This window comes from Pseudopodoces humilis, chromosome 20 (assembly GCF_049639895.1).
Source record: "Pseudopodoces humilis isolate 2021_Gansu_Grassland_sample_001 chromosome 20, ASM4963989v1, whole genome shotgun sequence".
Taxonomy (NCBI): domain Eukaryota; kingdom Metazoa; phylum Chordata; class Aves; order Passeriformes; family Paridae; genus Pseudopodoces; species Pseudopodoces humilis.
Genome location: NC_142219.1, coordinates 9843829 through 9862290, shown reverse-complemented (window position 1 = coordinate 9862290; position 18462 = coordinate 9843829). Strand labels below are relative to the sequence as shown.

Below are 18462 nucleotides of genomic sequence, written 5' to 3'. Positions count from 1 at the left end.
GATCAGGGTTTGCCAACTTCCATGAGGAAGCAGCGCCCTGATTCACCATCAGCTCATGGCACCCCCCTCTCATTGTCCAACACACACTGAAACCCAGCCACACTTGTATGAACTCCCAAAATTACCCCAGAGCAGGGAACACCACAGCAGCAGATGGACTGAACACAAGTCATCTGCTATTCCCACAAATATATCTATTGATAAAGTGATACAGACAGGAAATAAATCCTGCTACTTCCTTAGCACTTTTTATTATTATAACGATGTTCATTTAAAGACTCAGTGACAAATGCTGTCTGGTACATCATCACCTTATCAAAAACCTGTGACAAGTGCAGAGAATGTTAAGTTATATTAAGTAAGCTGTTAACTTGACAAAATCCAGCCTGCTGCGTTCTGCCTGCCTAAGCTGCAGCACATTGTCAAGGGGTGGGGAACACCCTCTCCTTCCTTGCCAGAGCTCCAGATCCACTCAGAACTCCAAACACAGCAAAAAATCAAGTCAGGTGTCTCAGTCACATCAGGAACTTGGCAACCACGCTCCAGACCCACACACAGGCATCAGTTTTTGAGATGTGACTGCCACCCACCTGCAGGAAAGGAACGGGCACAGCCATTGCAGCTCTCCTCCCTGGCCTCCATTTATCCAGACACCAAAGAAAGGCTGGATGGATATTAACAAGAAGGCAGCTCAAAAGCAAAACCAGAAGATGCCTCCAAGTGACAGATATTGAGAAAGACAGAATTTACAACTTTTTGACTAGTAATCAAAAGGAGCAGGAAGATGTTCTGCACAGAAGGCGGAGATGTGACAGCACTGCCAGGGCACCATGTGGCTCCTGCCAAGGCAGTCACACATGGTATTGGTGCTTCCAGCCATCAGCAAATGACTGGGAATAATAAAGGAATGCCAGAGGCAGATCTTTAAACACCTGGGGAGCACCTTAATGCAATTATTTGGGCATTTTCACTTGTGCTGCAGGAGGGCGAGTGTAGAAAGCCAGTGTTACTTCCAGCAATTAAACCAGCCTTCAAGGGGAGCTCAGCAGAACATTTCAGGGAATGAAAGTTCCAGCTAACAGCATGTCAAGGCCACTTCCTACTCCATACCTTGGGAGGATGCTACAGATCTCCTAGCAGCAGGACCCCACCATAACCTGTGATTCTGAGCATCACTGGAAAAAGTGAAATTGATCTTTTGCCTTTCTACATCTGTGAGTGATTACAGCCACACACAGAGTTCATACAGCCTTGCTATCTGCAAAATCCAGGTAATTATTCCTTTAATTTAGTCATTCACCTATCCCAGGTAATGATATCAGCAAACAGACATACTCTGCTTGTTCTTTGAAGGGTTTTTTAATGTGAAGAGAAACTGAAGCTTCTGACTAACCACGCGTGACTCTGAGCTACATTAAAATTACTGTATTTTCAGCAGTTTGAGCTGTTCACACCATCCTAAAAAAAGTCCCCAGTCTTTCAACAGTCCATCCAATAAAGTTGATGTTGTGCACCAGGTATTTTGGAGGCATCTCTCAGCTGTGGCTGAAACCTGGCAGGATTCATCTTTTGTCCAAAATCCTAAGCCTTGCAGTAAAACAAGGCCAAAAAGCACAAATAACCTCAGGCCTCGACAAGCAAAGCTTCTTCCACTGGTCTGACTCCCAACAGAAACATGATGATGATGGTTTTGACACACGAGTCCCGTCTGTGCACCACAAAACAACGATGAGAAGGAGGATGAGGCAAAGTCTTCTCAAACAGTCACCCAAAATACAAAGAGAGCGTACAGAAGCTTGATGCAAAATCCAGAAATAGTCCAGGGCAGTGCTTGGGCATCACTAAAGGTTTAAGGACTACTGGGGATTATGTGGCCAGCCACAAAGTGTCTCGTCAGAGGTCAGGACTGTTCCCTGCTGCTGTGAGCCCCTGGCAGAGTTTGGTGATCCGATAAAAACCAGGACAGGGCGGAGCAGAGTCAGGTGGCCGATCGCCGGCGGATCACGAACACGCCCCGCTGCAGCTGCCCCAGGTAGATCCTCATCTTGGTGCTGTCACTGGTTTTCCTCACCCAGATCTGCAGGAGAGGAAGGGCAAAAAGAATGGGGCAGGGAGGTGAATTAGGGGAGAAAAGGGGAAAACTCACAGCAAGCAATACATAGAGAAATTAACTGTTTCTTAGTGTTGGAGCTGAACACCTCAGGGGGCACAGATCAATGAGGTTAATCCTCTTTCCCTCCCCACATGAGGCATTTGCAACCTGAGTAGAAAATGAAATAAGGTGTCTAACTTCACCTCCTTAACTTCCTGCTCGTAACAGTCCTCAAGAAAAATTACTCTTTCAAGCACCATGAGGAGAGCAGGTTCCTCCTGTGCCAATTCACAACAGAACCGTGGCACTGAGCTTTGCCTAATCAAGACTAAGTCTCTCTAGATCCACAGATCATAAAATTATCTGTCCTGGGATTTGCCTAGACAAGTAACTATTAGTCAAATGAAAAGCTTATTCTGATTCTGTTCCATGAGGCATTTTCCACAATGTACCACAGAAATTGTGTCTGGAGATAAAAGGGCCTCTCTAAATTTTAAAGACCTGCATGGAAGGATTCACTCCATGTGCTCCAGAGGACAAATTGCTGCCACCGAGGCAGCCACTCCAGAGAGTTTTTGAAATCACCTTCAAGGTGTTTAGATCCAAAAACCTGTACTTTAAAAATCAAATCTGAGCAATTTCCTCTGCATTATATCCTTCTAAGGCATTTCAACATATTTAAATAAATACATGAAGAATTATCCACTCCTTAGTACTGCAGTATTTTAGGAGGGAAGTCCAATATTTCCTACTGCAAAGGATTATGAAGTTATGTTGGCTTGTGATTTACCCTAAACTTTTTGAGTTTTTTTCATATATGAGCTACAGGCTTGGCAAGTAAATTGATTTAACTTTATTATGGTTATTATAAATTAACTTTATTGACAGGACCCCACAATATAAAATAAATTTAGTATCTGCCTGGATTTCTACTTCAACTATTTCTCCAGAGAAATTAAAATCAACATTCATTGATAATCATCTCCCAACTGCAACATTTCCAAGGATTTGGCCTATTTTGCTTGCCAAAAGAATTCAAAAATCCATAAACATTGAGCAACTGTAGGAACCAAATATGTACAATTTTATATTCTACCACAGTATGATGGAATGATACATTAGTTTTGCTAAATTAAAGTAATAACTTTCAACGAAGTTTAATGCATCAATGAGCTCACTACCACTACTTTTAGTTGAAGAACCGAGTGCCACAGCTGCCACTGCAAGGGAACAGCTGTGACACAAACACATCCCACATGCAACTCATCCTGGGGAAAATAAAGTGTTTTCCCTTAACTGCCACAACAAATTAAAGTTCCTTTATTGGCTGATTGAGAAGAAGTGCACTCAAGTCTATTATTTCTTTCCCTGAAGTGTCTGGAATCTGCAAGCAAAGAACAAAGTGCTCCCTTTGCCCAACTGCTGCAGGAGCTTGCAAAACACAGGATTATCCTTCAGAAACAGAGCAAGTCTCTTCCCATATCAAAAAGAGATTTCTCAAGTCAGTTTTATCTTGGCTTCAGCTTCTTTACACACCAGACAGGTATCCATCTTTAGCCCTTGCTAAACCCATGTCTTTCCCCCCTCTGCTGAAAAATAAAAGCAGCCACAACCTCGTTGGCGCCCACAGAACTGATCACACAGCTGATCTTTGTGTTCTCTTTAGACTCCAGGTAAATAGCTTGGCTCTTGTGGTACCTGCAAAAAGAAAAAAAAAATAAAAGGAAATGCATGAATCCATTATTGATAAAGCTGGAGAGAGTAAATTTGAAGTCTGCTGCCTTTCCTTCTACACTCCTTTCTCCATCTTTGCAAGGTAGTGGGTGATCTGATCTCACAAACACACTCTGCTTTAAATAATATTTTGAAATCCAGGACATTTTAATTCACATTCTGAATTCACCTGCACTGAAGGTGACTGAAAACAGATTTCACAACTCCAAGGGGGAGAGGCAGAGCCCCAGCCACAGCCCAGGGGAACAGTGATTGGTAACACACCCAGGCTTCAAGGGTTAATTCAAGCAGCCTTTCCCATTTCAGACACAGGATGGATTTCAGAAGGCAACTCCTTACTTTGCCTGACAAAATATGATAGAGCAAATCACAGATATTCAAGTTATTCCCCAATACAGAATTACTAGAGCACCACCAAAAGTGAATTTCCCTCAATCAATGCAGTGCATTGTTTAATGAGACCTCAAATTTCTAATGCTGTCCTATTTTGTCAAAATACCCAAAATGGTAATTAATGGGTAACTAACTCTGTAATGAGCTGTAAATGTCTGCCATAAGGAGGCCATGACTAAACATATCCATTTCATCCCATTCTAGATCATATTTTAAGCTCTATATTGTTCTTAATGTGTTGTGTACAAAACAAAGGCTTTGAAATTCGTAACTCTGAATTGTTTGATTCTGTGAACTCGCCTCTTTCACAGCCCACATTTCTGCAAGTGCTGCAGTGTGCCAGCCCCAAAACCCCACCTTCTGTTCCTTCTGCCTCATTCTGTTCCATAGGCAGAACTAATTACACTGGAACAGGTGATTTGTAAGTAAATCATCTTAATCAAGCAAGCACCAAAATACTTTACAGCTATAAAAGCATGACTGTATTTCCACCTTTCCCCTAATCATGATTTTATCTGGGCAATCCAAGCTGCAGAATCCTTGCACAGATATTCCCTCAGCAGCTACCCAGTGCAACCCCCTGCAGCCTGACTGCCATTTGCAAAATGCATGGATTTATTTAAACTTTACAGTTATTTCTACAGTAACCATACTGTACATGTGGAAGTCTTCCAATGGTTTATTCCACAATCTCTTCCTATTGGCTTTATGCATTCAGAATTTTCACAGTGCTTGCCAGTAACTGGAATGAGTGTCAGCTTTGAGCCTTCCAAACATACTCATTACCCATGGGGGGGTGAGGGAATAAAAAAATCCCCCCCAAAATCCCCAAATCCTGCAACCTTTAAAACAATGATTGGGCACAGGTGTCTTTCTCCTTCATTGTGACACAAACAACGTCAGTGGGTTCCAGGGCACTGCAACAGCAACAATGATTTGAGCTAAAAAAATCTCAGTTTAGCAAGTCGAGATGTCATTAAATGTTACAAAGGAACTCAGTAAGCTACTACAAACCCCAGGCCTGGATGAGACTAAAATCTCAGTCCAGCAGTGCCCTACCATGCCATGCTGTGAGTACTTAGGCAAGAGTTTTGATCTTGATACAGTCAGCAGGAGTGCAGGAGATACCAGTGCAAACAGCAGCTCTCAAGTGTTAGCTGTGCCCACACCGACAAGGAAATATTTCTTTCCCCACTTTCAATTTTTGATTCCCAGTGAATGCCAAAGCTGATGACATACATGTCAGGGGCTTCATTCAGCCCTTAGATTTCACATCATGAATGACTCTCCATCAGTAAATTAATGTTAATTGTGCCCAGAAAAGGCAAAGAACCAAGTCAGCAGTGTTTCACTGAAGAGTTGTCTCAGCTGTCTCACGCTCCACGCTCTCAGAGACAGGGCAGCTGAAGGCACAGCACCCTGGTGCATCAGTTACCTGGTCATGTCTCACCCTTTTGTCAAGTTTATATATCCAGAGAGGGATAGGATTGAGGAAGTTACCTCTGAAGAAAAATGCAATGGGGTTTTAAGTTGGCTTTCATGAAAGCAAAGAGCCAAACAACTCTTGCTGTTGCAGTAGGCAAAACACACCAAGTGAGGCAAGCAGAAATAATTCCATTTCCTGCTACAAAACGTTTTACTGAAAGGCCAAGATCCAACTGCAACTCCATCAGAAGACTGAAAGAAATCCCTCTGCATTATTGTATGCAGCAAAGCTAGGAGCAAGAAGATGGTTGTTTTACAGTGAACTGTGGTTTAGGATTTGATGGGGGAAGCACAGAGCTCTGAGGATAAAAAACTGAGTCTAATTCCACTTTCATCTGAGACACTCCACTCTGAAATGTCTCTTCAAGACTTCAGGGGGTTTCATTACTGGCCTTAAACATTTCCTGTTTTCAGGTAATTGTCATGCAGGGCTGCATCAGGAAACAGAGAAGTCATTCCTGGGCTGTCAGGTTTAGGATTTCTGTGCATGCCAGCACTCTTTATGCACCTTAGGAAGAATTACCCTCCCATTACCAAGAGTTGCTTCATCATTTTAGAACACCAGCTACTTTGCACAAGTACCATGACTATCAATCAAAAAAATGTAAGCAGGATTATTACAACCCAAAAAAATATAAAATACTGATCTTAAAACAACATGAGAACAAGGCAGCAGGAAAGACAACAGCTAGAATTCCTGACAGCAAGATGAAAATATCTGTTAAGTTCTTTATGCCACAGCTTCACCCTTCAGAGAGAGCTGGTGCTTTGGTGAGATTCTGGGCTCACTGAAGCTCTTCCAGGTTTAAATTTAATGGGAAGTTTTGAGCTTTACCGACAGATTACTTCAGATGCCTTTTTTTTTTTATTTTCTTTCTTTTTTTACTCATGAACACTTTTCAAAGTACTCCATATGCTTCAAAATTCTGAAGAAGAGTTTATTCATCCAGATATATCCTGGGGATAGTCACTTTACACACACAAAAAAAACTATGAAAGCCAAAAACTAAAAACAAAACTTCATGAATCTGTGAAATAAGTAGCCTGTTCAGTTCTTACCTGCTTTACACTTCATAGATGTTTAAACAGAGGGAGCAGCTTTTATGAGAGAAGTGTACACTGAACTCTCAATTAAACTTCAGTCAGAAGGAAAAACTGACCAACTGGCCAAGGGGATTGCTGTGTAAAAAAACCAGCTTCACACCTACTTTTGTGATAAAATTACAGCCTCATCACTTGTTGTTTTGAGCCACCAGAACACTCTAGTAGGCTACAAATAAGCAGATGACTTTTTGAAAGCCAAGTGTTTTATGCTCAAGGAGTTCAAGATTTCCCCCTTGATTATCCAGGATTGCAAGTCTCATGGATTAAGATCTACTCTGCAGAATTTAATACTTTCCTTGTGTTTTGTGAGGCTTGTACAGCTGTATGGCCATAAAACTCAACAGAGATAAATCCAATCAGCAATTCTGAAGTTGCCTCTCCCATGTGGGTTTGATCTTTAAAGGTTATTTGGATTTATTAGAAGCATTTTTCATCCTGAGCAGCTGGTGGACATTTCTTCTGCCACCTTGTGGAATGCTGGGCTCGAGTTCCACAAAACTGAACCTCAGGAATGGGAGTGTTGCTGACAGCAAATCATGGAGTGTCTGTATCCAGGGCAGCTTCAGTCACATCCCCCTGTGGCTGCTGCTGCCTCTCCTACCTCATATTAGGTTTGACTTCCTAAGTGCCACAGTGGGCCATGGAAAATATTTGAGTCTCCCTTTATTGGAGCCACCAGTTATCTCTGAAAGCCTACAGGCTGTGAACATTCCATCATCACCCCTGCTTCACTGGATCCATCATGAGCTTGTGGAGGGAGCAGCAAACCTCTGCCCAAAAGCATTTTGTCCACCAATTCTTTGATCAAAGCCATTTCTCTCTGCAGCCCTTTGCCTCCTCACTACCCAACACACAGACTGATGGAAAACAGAAATTCCCCAGGCCTCACCATCTCTTGTCATAGTAGAGTTTGCCATCTTCTATCCGAGCTTCAAATCGCTGTGCCGGAGACTCTGCTGGTGTAGCTGGGAGGTGCTCGGGAGAGGAGGGGGAGGCTGGGGACAGGAGAGACACTCTGGTTAAAGACCAGCACCTGCCCATCTCACAGCAGCACATCTGACTGCAAAACTGCAGCTCATAAGGTCAGAATTAACAAGCAGAGAAAGGTGCAAACTCAAATATCCATCAGGAAAATATATATTGCGATGAGTAACTCGACCTCTGCCTTGAGTTAAAATATTCACTGAAATACAGCATTTATCTGAAAAAACATTCACAGGTAAGTGATGGACAATATGTCCTTGATTTTGTTTTAGTTATAATCCACAGTTAATTATTTAAATATGGTTAAAATTACTGAGGCAAGTTAGTCCCGCTCTGTCTTGAAAGGAAGTGCATAGGCACATCTAGAGAGCTGGAGGCATAAAACCGTAAGTGGTCAATCCCTCTGCAGAGCTGGCAAGCAGACACACAAATAAAATAGAAAACCTCATTGCCCAGTTGGATTGTCCCATGCCCAAGTGTTTCAGAATTACAAAGATGCTCATGCCCCCCTTCCCATCCCTGACAAACATCAACACCACACAAAGAACAGCAATTCCACAGCCAAATTGTACAGCCAAGCATCCACAGTACCATCCTCTGTTCAGAACAGCACGCATCTGAAACTCACCTGGTCTCTTGGGTGATTTAAGCTACATGGGAAAAGAGCAAAGCAGTGTTAGAGAACTGACATGAGCCACAGAAGCTGCAGTGGTAACTTCAGGTATCTTACTCTCCAAACTCTGAATATTTCTATTTTAAATGCTCTGTTAAGTGGCATTAACCAGAGCAGTGTGCTCTAAACAGCCAAAGGTGTGGATCAGTGTAATGATCCAAAAGGCCAAAAAACTGAACTTGAGAGCACTCAGATGACCCACTCCAATGAGTCAAACCCATCTCACATGCTATTTTTTAATGTGATACAACATTTCTCAGGGTATACAAAATACAGGAGATAAATCATTAGAGAAACCTCAACAGCTGGCACAAAACCAGTGTTCCACTACCATCCTTAAGATGCCTTAATGAGCAGCTTATATTCTAAGAAGTTAGATAAGCCTTCAAGTGTTCAGCAAGAAAACAGTATGCTAATCAAAACTAGAAAAACTATAAACATGTACACTGCCTTCCCCCCCACCATCCAGCTTGCTGAAATCTTGTAGCAGCAGGGAGAAAAAAAATAAAAATAAAAAATCCTACCCCACACTAAGGCCTAAACCAAAGGCAGCCTGTGATCTCCCAGAAAAACACACTGACATCTGTTCAGCCATGAGGAAGAAACTCCTTAACATAGCTCATCCCTTGGTTCACACAAAAGGTAACATTTTCAGATGACAGTCATTCAAATGAGGTTAATTAAACCTCAATAAAAAAGAGGAGATACCATCTTGCTAAATCTTTTATTGTGCTACTTCAGAAAGCCTACGGGGATGAAACAGTCCCACATCTCAAAAATTAACATGAAAGAGAGCTCTGTTCTCCTCAGGAGAAAGCATTTGCCTTCTCTTTAAAATGAAGAAATACAGTCAAGAGACAATCCCTACCTTATTCAGCGTTCTTAGGTCCTCCATTATTTGCTCATCAGTCAACAAATAATTTAGCTGAGGTATCTGGAATTAAGGTTTCCATAAGCTCTTGATGAGCAAGGCTAACAATCAAAGGTCAATAACATTTCACTTGAGTAAATGTAAGCCAAAAGGTTTGCAGGATTTTAATAAATGTCTTACTTGAGTTTTTTTGTGGTCAGAGGAATTAAGACAAGTCCGTCTCCACCATCTTAGCAGCAGAGTGCAAAATCATTTTAACTTATTCAGACACATCAATGAAAAACCTTTAGTGCACTGACAATTACTTCATGGAAGCATGAAGCAGCAGCATTTTCAGTGATTTTCATCTTGTATTTGTGTGGAGAAAAATCTGTGAGCTGAAACAACAGACTCACTTCAGGTTTTTTACCATGAAGCTAAATCCCACCTACACCTAGTTAAATAAAACCTGCGTGGCTGGGGATAATTAAGAGCCTACAATGCACCTGAAAACAACCCCAAATCCTTTGAAAATAGAAATTAGTGTATTACAGTCTTATTAGAGCTCTGCTGTACTTTGTTTCTGCATAACAAGTGTTTAGCCAAAAGTATTCAAAGTATTAAACTAAAGTTAACAATTGCTGGGCTGCATTTCAAGGATTTTGGTTCTGATGGACTTTAATCCTCTCCCAGCGAGCAAAGGCAGAGGTTTTCATGGTGTGGTTGCTGTATCATGCTCAATTAGCAGGTCATGTTCACCATGAAACTAATTTATTTTGGATGAGATAGGGGCACTAATAAATGACTTTTTTTTTTTCCTGAAAGAGTGGATAGAATCTCCAATCAGAAAGAGGTTAATTGAAACTGGAGATGCTCATGACCATCCTGCATGAACTCCAAAAGTTCAAGGTTTGATATTGCCTTCAGAAAATGAGAATCATTCAGGTAAGTTTTTTAAATCTAAAGACATACAAGTTTAGAATCTAATAAGAAGCCCTTGCAAATCAAATATCCTTGCCTTCCTCTCCAGGTGAATTTAATACACAAATAGAAAAAGTGCCTATCATCACAAAGGAGCCAAAAACATATTTCCAGAAGCCAAGGAACACTTTAATTCCTAAACATGCAGCAAGGCAGATCCTAAGGATTACACAGACATGTTTTCCTGTCTCTTGTGAGACATGAAAATAAGATGAATCTTCATCTTTTCTTATTCAAAGAACAAATCTACCATCCTTGATTTTGCTATGCATCTCTGGATTAGAGATCAGAAGCTTTTATCAGAAATGGAAAAACTATTTTGATATGACAAATATGATCTTTCTGGTAAATGCTTTGTCACGTCTTGAAATGAGAAAAGCTCTGGCTCATGTAAAAAGCCATTTACTATCTTTGGAATCAATTATCTTGGTGTATATATATATATATATAATGTTCTTTTAAAGTTTTTTTGTTAAATAAATTGCCTGTAGAATTCAAACTATTCTCACTGACCAAGAAAAACCTATCCCATGTAAGGATTAAGTTAGGACACCAAGGGATCTCCAAACACTGGTTTCTATATATGTATTGTATAACTGCTGTATTGCTTTAGCACACATTATACATGACAATTGTGCTTCAGCATTTCCCAGGTTAAAATCTGATGCTGGCATTTAATTTCCTTTTCCTTGCTGTACAAAACAACAAAGGTGTGGGTAGCACAGGGGCTCAAACCCAACAGTGACTCCATGAAAGGATATCAGGGGCAGGTTTCCTCCTCTTGTCTGGGATAGGAACTGGATCATTTGGTCGCCGTCTCAGTTTCCTTGTCATAATAGGCTTCACTTCCATTGAATCTGCAGAATAATGAAGTTGGAGAGCTGATAAGACCAGAGAGAAAGGAGCAAGCAGCAGCAGCTTTCTACACAAGGCACAAGGAAAATAATCTTTCCTCTTTCATACAGCAAATTGGATTTTTTTTTTTTTGTGTGTGTGTGTGTGTGCTAGCTTCCAGCATGGAAGTGCTGACAGTGAATCCAAGTTCTCTCTCCCATCAGGTCACTGTTCAGTGCCAGTGCTGCAATGCCATGGTTACAGCTGCTCCAGGTACAGATAAGCTGCACAATGATGCTACAAGGATTCAAGGCAAATTCCTTTCATGCTCATGCTATCTGCTTGGGAGCAGATTTAAAAGGCCAAGCTCATGGAGTTCTTTCCCAACCCAACTTGGATCATTAATAGCATGTAAAACATCAGCTACAAATCAATTGCTCTCTCATCTTCAAGGCAGAAAAACAGCTTTGTTAAAAGATTAGAGGAAATTTCTGCATTGAAGACTGATACAAGTCTACTGGAGTGATTTCAAACAAACAGTATTTAAATTCAGATTATCTAAAAATGATTAATGAAATGAGCCTAATTAATAACACACAGAGAAGCAGTTGACAGGAAGTAAACTGCAGCATATGCACTGGGGAAAAAGAAGAAAGTCTGTTAAAAACTGAAACACCAGTCTCATCACCAAGTAATTATCTGAACTTAGTTTGTCCAAATGCCTACAGGTAACCTTTACTGAACAACTCCACTGAAATTCTCACAACCCATTCCTTAATTCATGAAGGTATGTTGAACTGGCAGCCAAGGGACCACATCATAAATGCCAAACACATCATCCCACCTTCCCTCCTCTGTGTTGAGATTTGCTCATCTCTAAGAACCCCCTGGGAAGCACTTCAATCTAGGAAGCCCCTTTGGCTCCCACAAAACATGAATATCTTGAGCAATTCTGCATGTGCAAAATATACCAAATTCCTTCTCAGCACAGGGGTGAACAAGGATGACCATGAGAGCAGATTTCATAAATAAATAAGCTACCAGAGAAACAGCTTAACTCAAGATGCTTCCCAGTCCACATCAGGCCTAGGAGTTGTACTAAGAACACCAAACACAGGGTTTATTTCTCACTTCTGAGTATTAATTAAATTATTAGTTTATATAAAGCTTGCAGATACTATGCAAAAAATATATGAAGGGTGTAATTTATGGACAGCCTCAGCAACAAAACCACACTATCAGTCCACGAAGTGAGGGAGCTGCTCTCAGAAAGAGCATCAAATCAGACTTTTGGTTCAGTACCACAGCAACAGAATTCTGCAGGAATAATCAAACCCTGACTTAGCTCCCCTGTGTCCATTACCACAGAGCACTGCAAGGCACCAGGGATACCAACTGTCAAAAAAATCTGTCCATTTAATATAAATTTCGTAGAGCTTGGGCACAAGCATAACCCACAAATGTATTTTTTTTTCTGGCTTTAAGCCAGAAAACCTTTTATTGTTTGGCTTTCTTCAACTACTTGACCACCCACTCCTGCAGAAATAAAAGGACACAGCTTTAAATCCTGACATTGCTGGTTAGGTCAATATTGTGACATTTCTCAGTGGTTTCACTGCTAGATCAAGGAACCAAAGCAGCCTCTTCCCCTGCATATAAGCAAGCCCATAATCTTCTCTGCTGCTCCACTGGCACTGCTTGATTCACCTGTTTACAATTCACTGAATTTTAAGCTGCTTTTTCCATTAAAAGGCCATCAGTTTGTGCTCTGCCCTGTTGGCATTTCCCACCAGCTGTCTGTGTAAACCAGCACTGCCACCTTTACAGCTCCTTCCCTAAGCAGGAGCACAGTGGATAACAGAAATGACAGGTGCTTATCTTCTTTACCTCCTGTTAATTCCATGGTTAGCTTTTCATTCTCAATCATCTTCTTCTTCTCTTCCAACTCTGCTATCAGATTTTCCTTAAGCTCAATTTTCTTATCTTCAAACTCCTTTGCTGCTGCTTTCTTTTCCTTCACATAATTTTTCTCCACCTGATCTGTCTAATGCAAACCCAAGGAACAAGAAAGTTAATTAATGACTCCAGTTAATGATATCACAACAGCTTTTCAAATGCTTTATTGATCAGCTTTTCAGTTCACAACTGGTCCAAGTTCTAAAGATTATCGATATTCACAATCTACAGAAAAACATCTAAATATGACTTAGTGCTATTATATTGGCAAAAGAATTATTTGTAAAAAGACATTATAATGTTGCATAACAAATCAAGTCCTTAGCAGAGAGCTCTGCTGACTTATAAACAGCACTTATCACCTTAAACACCCTTTTTTGACCAGCCCAATGCACAGACAGATACAAGAGGCCAATAGCAAACAGTTAATTCTATTTTAATAACAAAGTGCAGAAGTTACTTGAGGTAACCAGAGTAAGCTCTACTACACCTCAAGTGTAATAAGCCAGCTAGAGCAAGACAATTTCCTTTAAACCTTCTGGGAAAACAAGCCCAAATACTGGTTGATGAAACAAGGTTTAATGCCTCTTCCAACTAATTAATGCATACTTTTGATAAATTAAGAGTACTTACTTCCAGCTGCAGGAACAGTTCTGAAACACAAGAAAGACTTAATTTACTACCTTCAAAGCTGCACAAAATTGCTTCCTTAACATTTTAAGCCATTGAATACTGCAGCCAAGACAGGCAGTGAAGCAAATAATGCATGTACTTATCCAACCTCTGCTCTGACTTCACAGCTTTATGCTGAAAATAAAGTGACTATGAAAAAGTTCCACAAAAACACACTGTTACTAGAGGTTTTATACAGGTTGTCACCTCACTGAAAAGCTTCCACTATTCCACGCTACTCAGTTCAGTTTGAAGAAGGCTGTAGTAGCAACACTGTACCACTCTGTTATTTAACAAAAATTTAAAAAACAGTAATAGATATACACCAAATATAAGAATGCTGCAATAAAAATCAAACTTTCTATTTGCAAAGCATGAAAGCAGCATTATGTGGATAATCAAATGTAGGTAAATCTAAACTTTTGTTTTAATAAACCTCAGCATGGCAAGGACAAACATAAAAGACCCTTACTCCTGCAGTACAAGGCAGTTGGATTTTAATCATAAAATTCCAAGTGATCACCACCTGCCCTCCTGTGGAAGAACTCTGCTGCTGCAGCACTGCTCATGGCCAGCCAGAAATACCAGTTTACACTTAGGCTTAATTTTATCAAAACAGTCCAGGATTGCCAGAATGCAGCTCTAGTGCATGTGAAAGGTCTTTTTTTGGAGGTCTTTTCCAACCTAAACCATTAGTGAAATTCATCTCAGAAGACATGTTCCTGTTAAAAAGAAGTTGTTCAAACCACTTCAGTTCCTCAAGCAAATCCTTTACCTTCCCAAGCACTTTCAGAAATACAGAATTGCTTTCTTTTGCTAGAGGAGGAGGAGACTGGACGTATTTCCTACATCCACATAATGCCTTCTATTAAAGACCCTGCTTCAATACCCAAGGTAAGAAACTACTCGAAAGGGAACGAGAGAGAGGGAAGGCAAGCAGCTGGATCTGATTACCAGGCCCTTCCTCTGCAGCAACACAAAAAAACCACCCGGAAGGAAGAGCGCTGGGCACTTTAAAAATTAACTTGGGCCTCTGCTTCTTGAAACAGAGCAGTACACAAAGTCCAGGCAGCCCATTCCATGCCACAGCCATGCAGAACAACAGTTCCAGCAGCAAATCCTCTGTATTCGTTGTTCACAAACAGATCTTTGGGAAAGCACGTGCTCCTAACTTCCCACTCCTGCAAACTGAAGGGGACAGGGCACCCAAAGGCTTCAGCAAGGGCCATAAAACAAAAACCAAAGTGGGACACCATGTTTTAGGCAGATATAAATGAAATCATCTTTTTACTTGTGCTGCTTCATACAAATGAAGACTAAAACTGTTTATTAGTCAGCAAACAGTGCTGATCAAGGGGACAACATAATCAAGGTAGATCCTGTCATGTTTGGTGGACTCTGAAAAAAACCTTACAATGTACCCAAAGATCCCTTTCCTCCAGCAAATTCCTTTTCTTTAAAGGACAGAATTACTTCTTTTCTATTTTGGGTGTTATGCAAAACACACACTTAAGTTATTTGCAGTGTCTTAGAGAGAAATTCCACTCACCTGCATTTCGTATCCTTTCTTTGTACTGCTGGTCCAACTTTTTCATCCTTTTCTGATATTCCTGAAGAGTACCTAGTGGAAATAAATTGTAGATTCCCATTGTGTTTTTTTTCCTCAAGTATTAAATATCCTCAAGGAGTCATACATCACTCAAAGCACATTCCCTGCTTTTGTAAGAAGTGGATTACTCATTTTAAGAAGTGTTTTAGCAGAGAGGCTTAACTACAGATGGAGTTTTAAGATGGAGGAAAGATGGGAAGCAGCTGACAGTTTTAACTCTGCAGCACAGCTGAGAGCCAGCAAGCAGTGAAAGATGCTGCTCCCATCTTTCAAAATCTTCATCCTTCTCTGACATTTCAAAAGTGCTGAAAATAAGAACCAAAGCTACTCTTCAAAGCTTACCTTCCTGCAGCTGCTGTAACTGCCTCTTCAGAGATGCCAGTTTGTCCTGATACATCCTACAAACACAGAGGAAATTTTAAACACCAAGCACACATAGTTTATTCCACCATCTCTTGAAGTTACATGTTCACACAGAACCAAAAACTTTTCAGAACTTCAACAAATGAACTACAAACTAAAATACTTTTATTCCAATTAAAGTTTCTTATTCTGCCTTAAAAACTCTGGCACTTCTTTCGTCCTACAATGGGTTTAAAATCTGGGATAAAATAGGATTTTTTTTTTAATTTTAAAATCTAAAAATGACACTTAGATCTACAAACATCAGAAACTTTACAGCAAAATCATTCTTCCACTATGTCAAGTTTTATTAGCTGTGTATTCGCTCCCCACATTATTTTAAAAACCCACCAAAGTCTATTCCTGGTGCTGCTACAAACCTGCTTTTCTTTTACCATACATCTGTGGTTTAAGACTGGCCAAGTCTTCTTGACCTCTATTAAAACAGATCTCTGCCAGTAGACAAGAACTCAGAATACTGCAAATGCTCCTAAACACCATGTGGAAACTATTTCAAGTCTCCCAAAAGTCCATTTCTAGTTCAGGACTAGAATTCAAATTTTTAAGGCATTTCAATAGGCATCTTACTTTTCCTTAGCTTATCTAAAGCAGAGCCTTTATTTTATTTGAAGGATCTGCCTGCAGCAGGATCCATTCGCAGCTGCTCACAGAACTCATAATTATTTCTTTACACAAAACAGCAGCAGCCCTTAGTTCCTTACATTTATACATAACAGAGAAAGTAACTGGGGAGAGGAGAAATACAAGTGTATGGACTCAACGAGCTAGTCCATTGGGGTAAGCACTTAAAACTCCCAATCTTGGTCCAAACTTTGCCAAGTTTTAGGCAATAAACGCCCCTAAACCCACAAATAAATAGAACAGCACCTTACTTGTATTTGGAATGGGTTACTTACTGTTCTTTCATTTCTACAAAGTCCTCCTCCTCATGCTTTGCCAGGTCTGTTTCACTGGCATCCTCAGTGTCTAAATGAGGCAAAAAACAACTTGTTAAAATTAAAAAAGTATTTATAAAAACACCCCAAACTAAGTAGTAAATTATTTAAAAACAAACAGGCAAGCAAAAAAGAAATCCCCAAACCTCAGGCAATTTAGCATCAAAGACAACCTGAGAGATGAATTCAGGAGGAAAATGAAACATCTTCCTGCAACTCTTGAGTTTTGCAGCGCAGCTTTACATGAACAACTTCAGAGAGCCTGGGAATTTCTTCCCGTGTAAGACAAGGGGCTCTACATTAATATTCACACACAGGTGAGACACAAACAGCCTAAAGACTCCGAAAGGCAGTTCCAAACTTGTTACTGGTGTTCCATCCACTCGGTGCCTCTGGGGTTGACCACAAAGGTCTCAGTAAAGAGAGCAGTGACTGGCTGGGATCTGAACTTCTCAGCTATACTTCACTTAGTGCTTCAATGTTCAAATACCAGCACTGCTATAAAGACAGCTGCATTTTATAAACAGTATAAGCTGTAAATAAATTACTGTGGGATGGCTAGTTTTCTGCTAAGACTTTTCAGGGTTCTATTTGTAACAGATGGGTAGCCAAGAATCCATTAGGTGTCCAAAGAAGGGTCAGTGCCTCCAGACTTTACAGGGTACAGCTGAGAAACCTAAACCACAGCTAATTCCCTACACATGGAAGAGGGGCCCATGTGTCTTAAATCAAACCCTTCTCAGATTTTTTCTTAAACTACAGTTTAAACTTAAGATAAATTTTAACATACTAAAGATAAACCAAAAAGTTTTTTAAGTGCAAGAAATGTACATAAATGAAGGACTTCCATACTTTGTTGGGAGAGCCCTCAGTGACCCTGTCACCCTCTGCATCTTTAACATCATCCCATGTAAAACCAGGCCAGAGGGGATGGAGGGCTCTGCTGCCAGCAAAAGCCACTCTCCCAGAGTCCTTCTACATTTCCCTCATCAATAATTGTGTGTTCTCTACACTCCTGGCTACTTTGGGTTTTACTGAATCTCCTCCCCTGCTCCCTGCTTCTTGTACTGTCACATCCTCCTGCACAGCTACACTTCTGTCCACACCTTCTCCTCCCTCAGCTGCGTCCTTCCCCCTTCACACCACGGAAACAGAACCAATACACTGGATTTCTCCACCGTTTCCACTCGGCTGTCCCACTCAGCCCCCCTGCTCAGCGGTCTCCCGTGTCCCACCGTCCCCCGCTCATCTGGAAAGCCACAACTCCACCTCTCCAGCGGGAACCGCTGCAACCTGACAGCTCCTTGTTTCCTTCGGCTCTTCTCGCCGCTCCGAACCCTTTAAGCCCCCAACCCTTCCCCAAACCCCGTGCGGAGCGGTCCCCTCCACCCCACAGCCCCGGGAGAGCCCCCGCTCCATGTCCCTGTCCCACCCCGCCCCCGGGCACCAACCCGCCCCCTTCGCACACACCCTCATCGGAGTCGCGGGCCCGGGCGCTCCGCTCGCCGTCCTCCTCCTCGGCGCTCTCCAGCTCCTCCTCCTCGTAGTAGTCGGGCGCGGGAGCCATGGCGGGGGCGGGCGGCCCCGGCGGGGCTGCGGGCGGCGCGGACACGAGCCCGGCCGCGCTCATGGCCGCGGGCGGGACGGGACGGAGCGGCCGCCGCTCGGCAACCGCGGCGGGAACCGCGGCCGCGCTTCCGCTTCCGGGCGGCGCCGGGGCCGCCGCGCCCCCGTCCG

At 41.7% G+C, this 18462-nt stretch overlaps 1 protein-coding gene across 1 annotated transcript; it reads right to left on the bottom strand.

The window, feature by feature from the left end:
• Window positions 1-1340: 1340 nt before the first annotated feature.
• SUDS3 (SIN3A corepressor complex component SDS3) lies at window positions 1341-18375 on the bottom strand. Its single transcript, XM_005524412.2, has 12 exons — window positions 18196-18375; window positions 16687-16756; window positions 15710-15765; window positions 15308-15379; window positions 13720-13739; window positions 13018-13174; window positions 11058-11153; window positions 9334-9395; window positions 8421-8442; window positions 7698-7803; window positions 3706-3790; window positions 1341-2077 (listed from the first exon to the last, which is right to left on the bottom strand). The coding sequence occupies exons 1-12, from the start codon at window positions 18353-18355 to the stop codon at window positions 1979-1981; spliced, it is 1005 nt and encodes a 334-aa protein (XP_005524469.1). The 5' UTR covers window positions 18356-18375; the 3' UTR covers window positions 1341-1978.
• Between the last annotated feature and the right edge of the window lie 87 nt (window positions 18376-18462).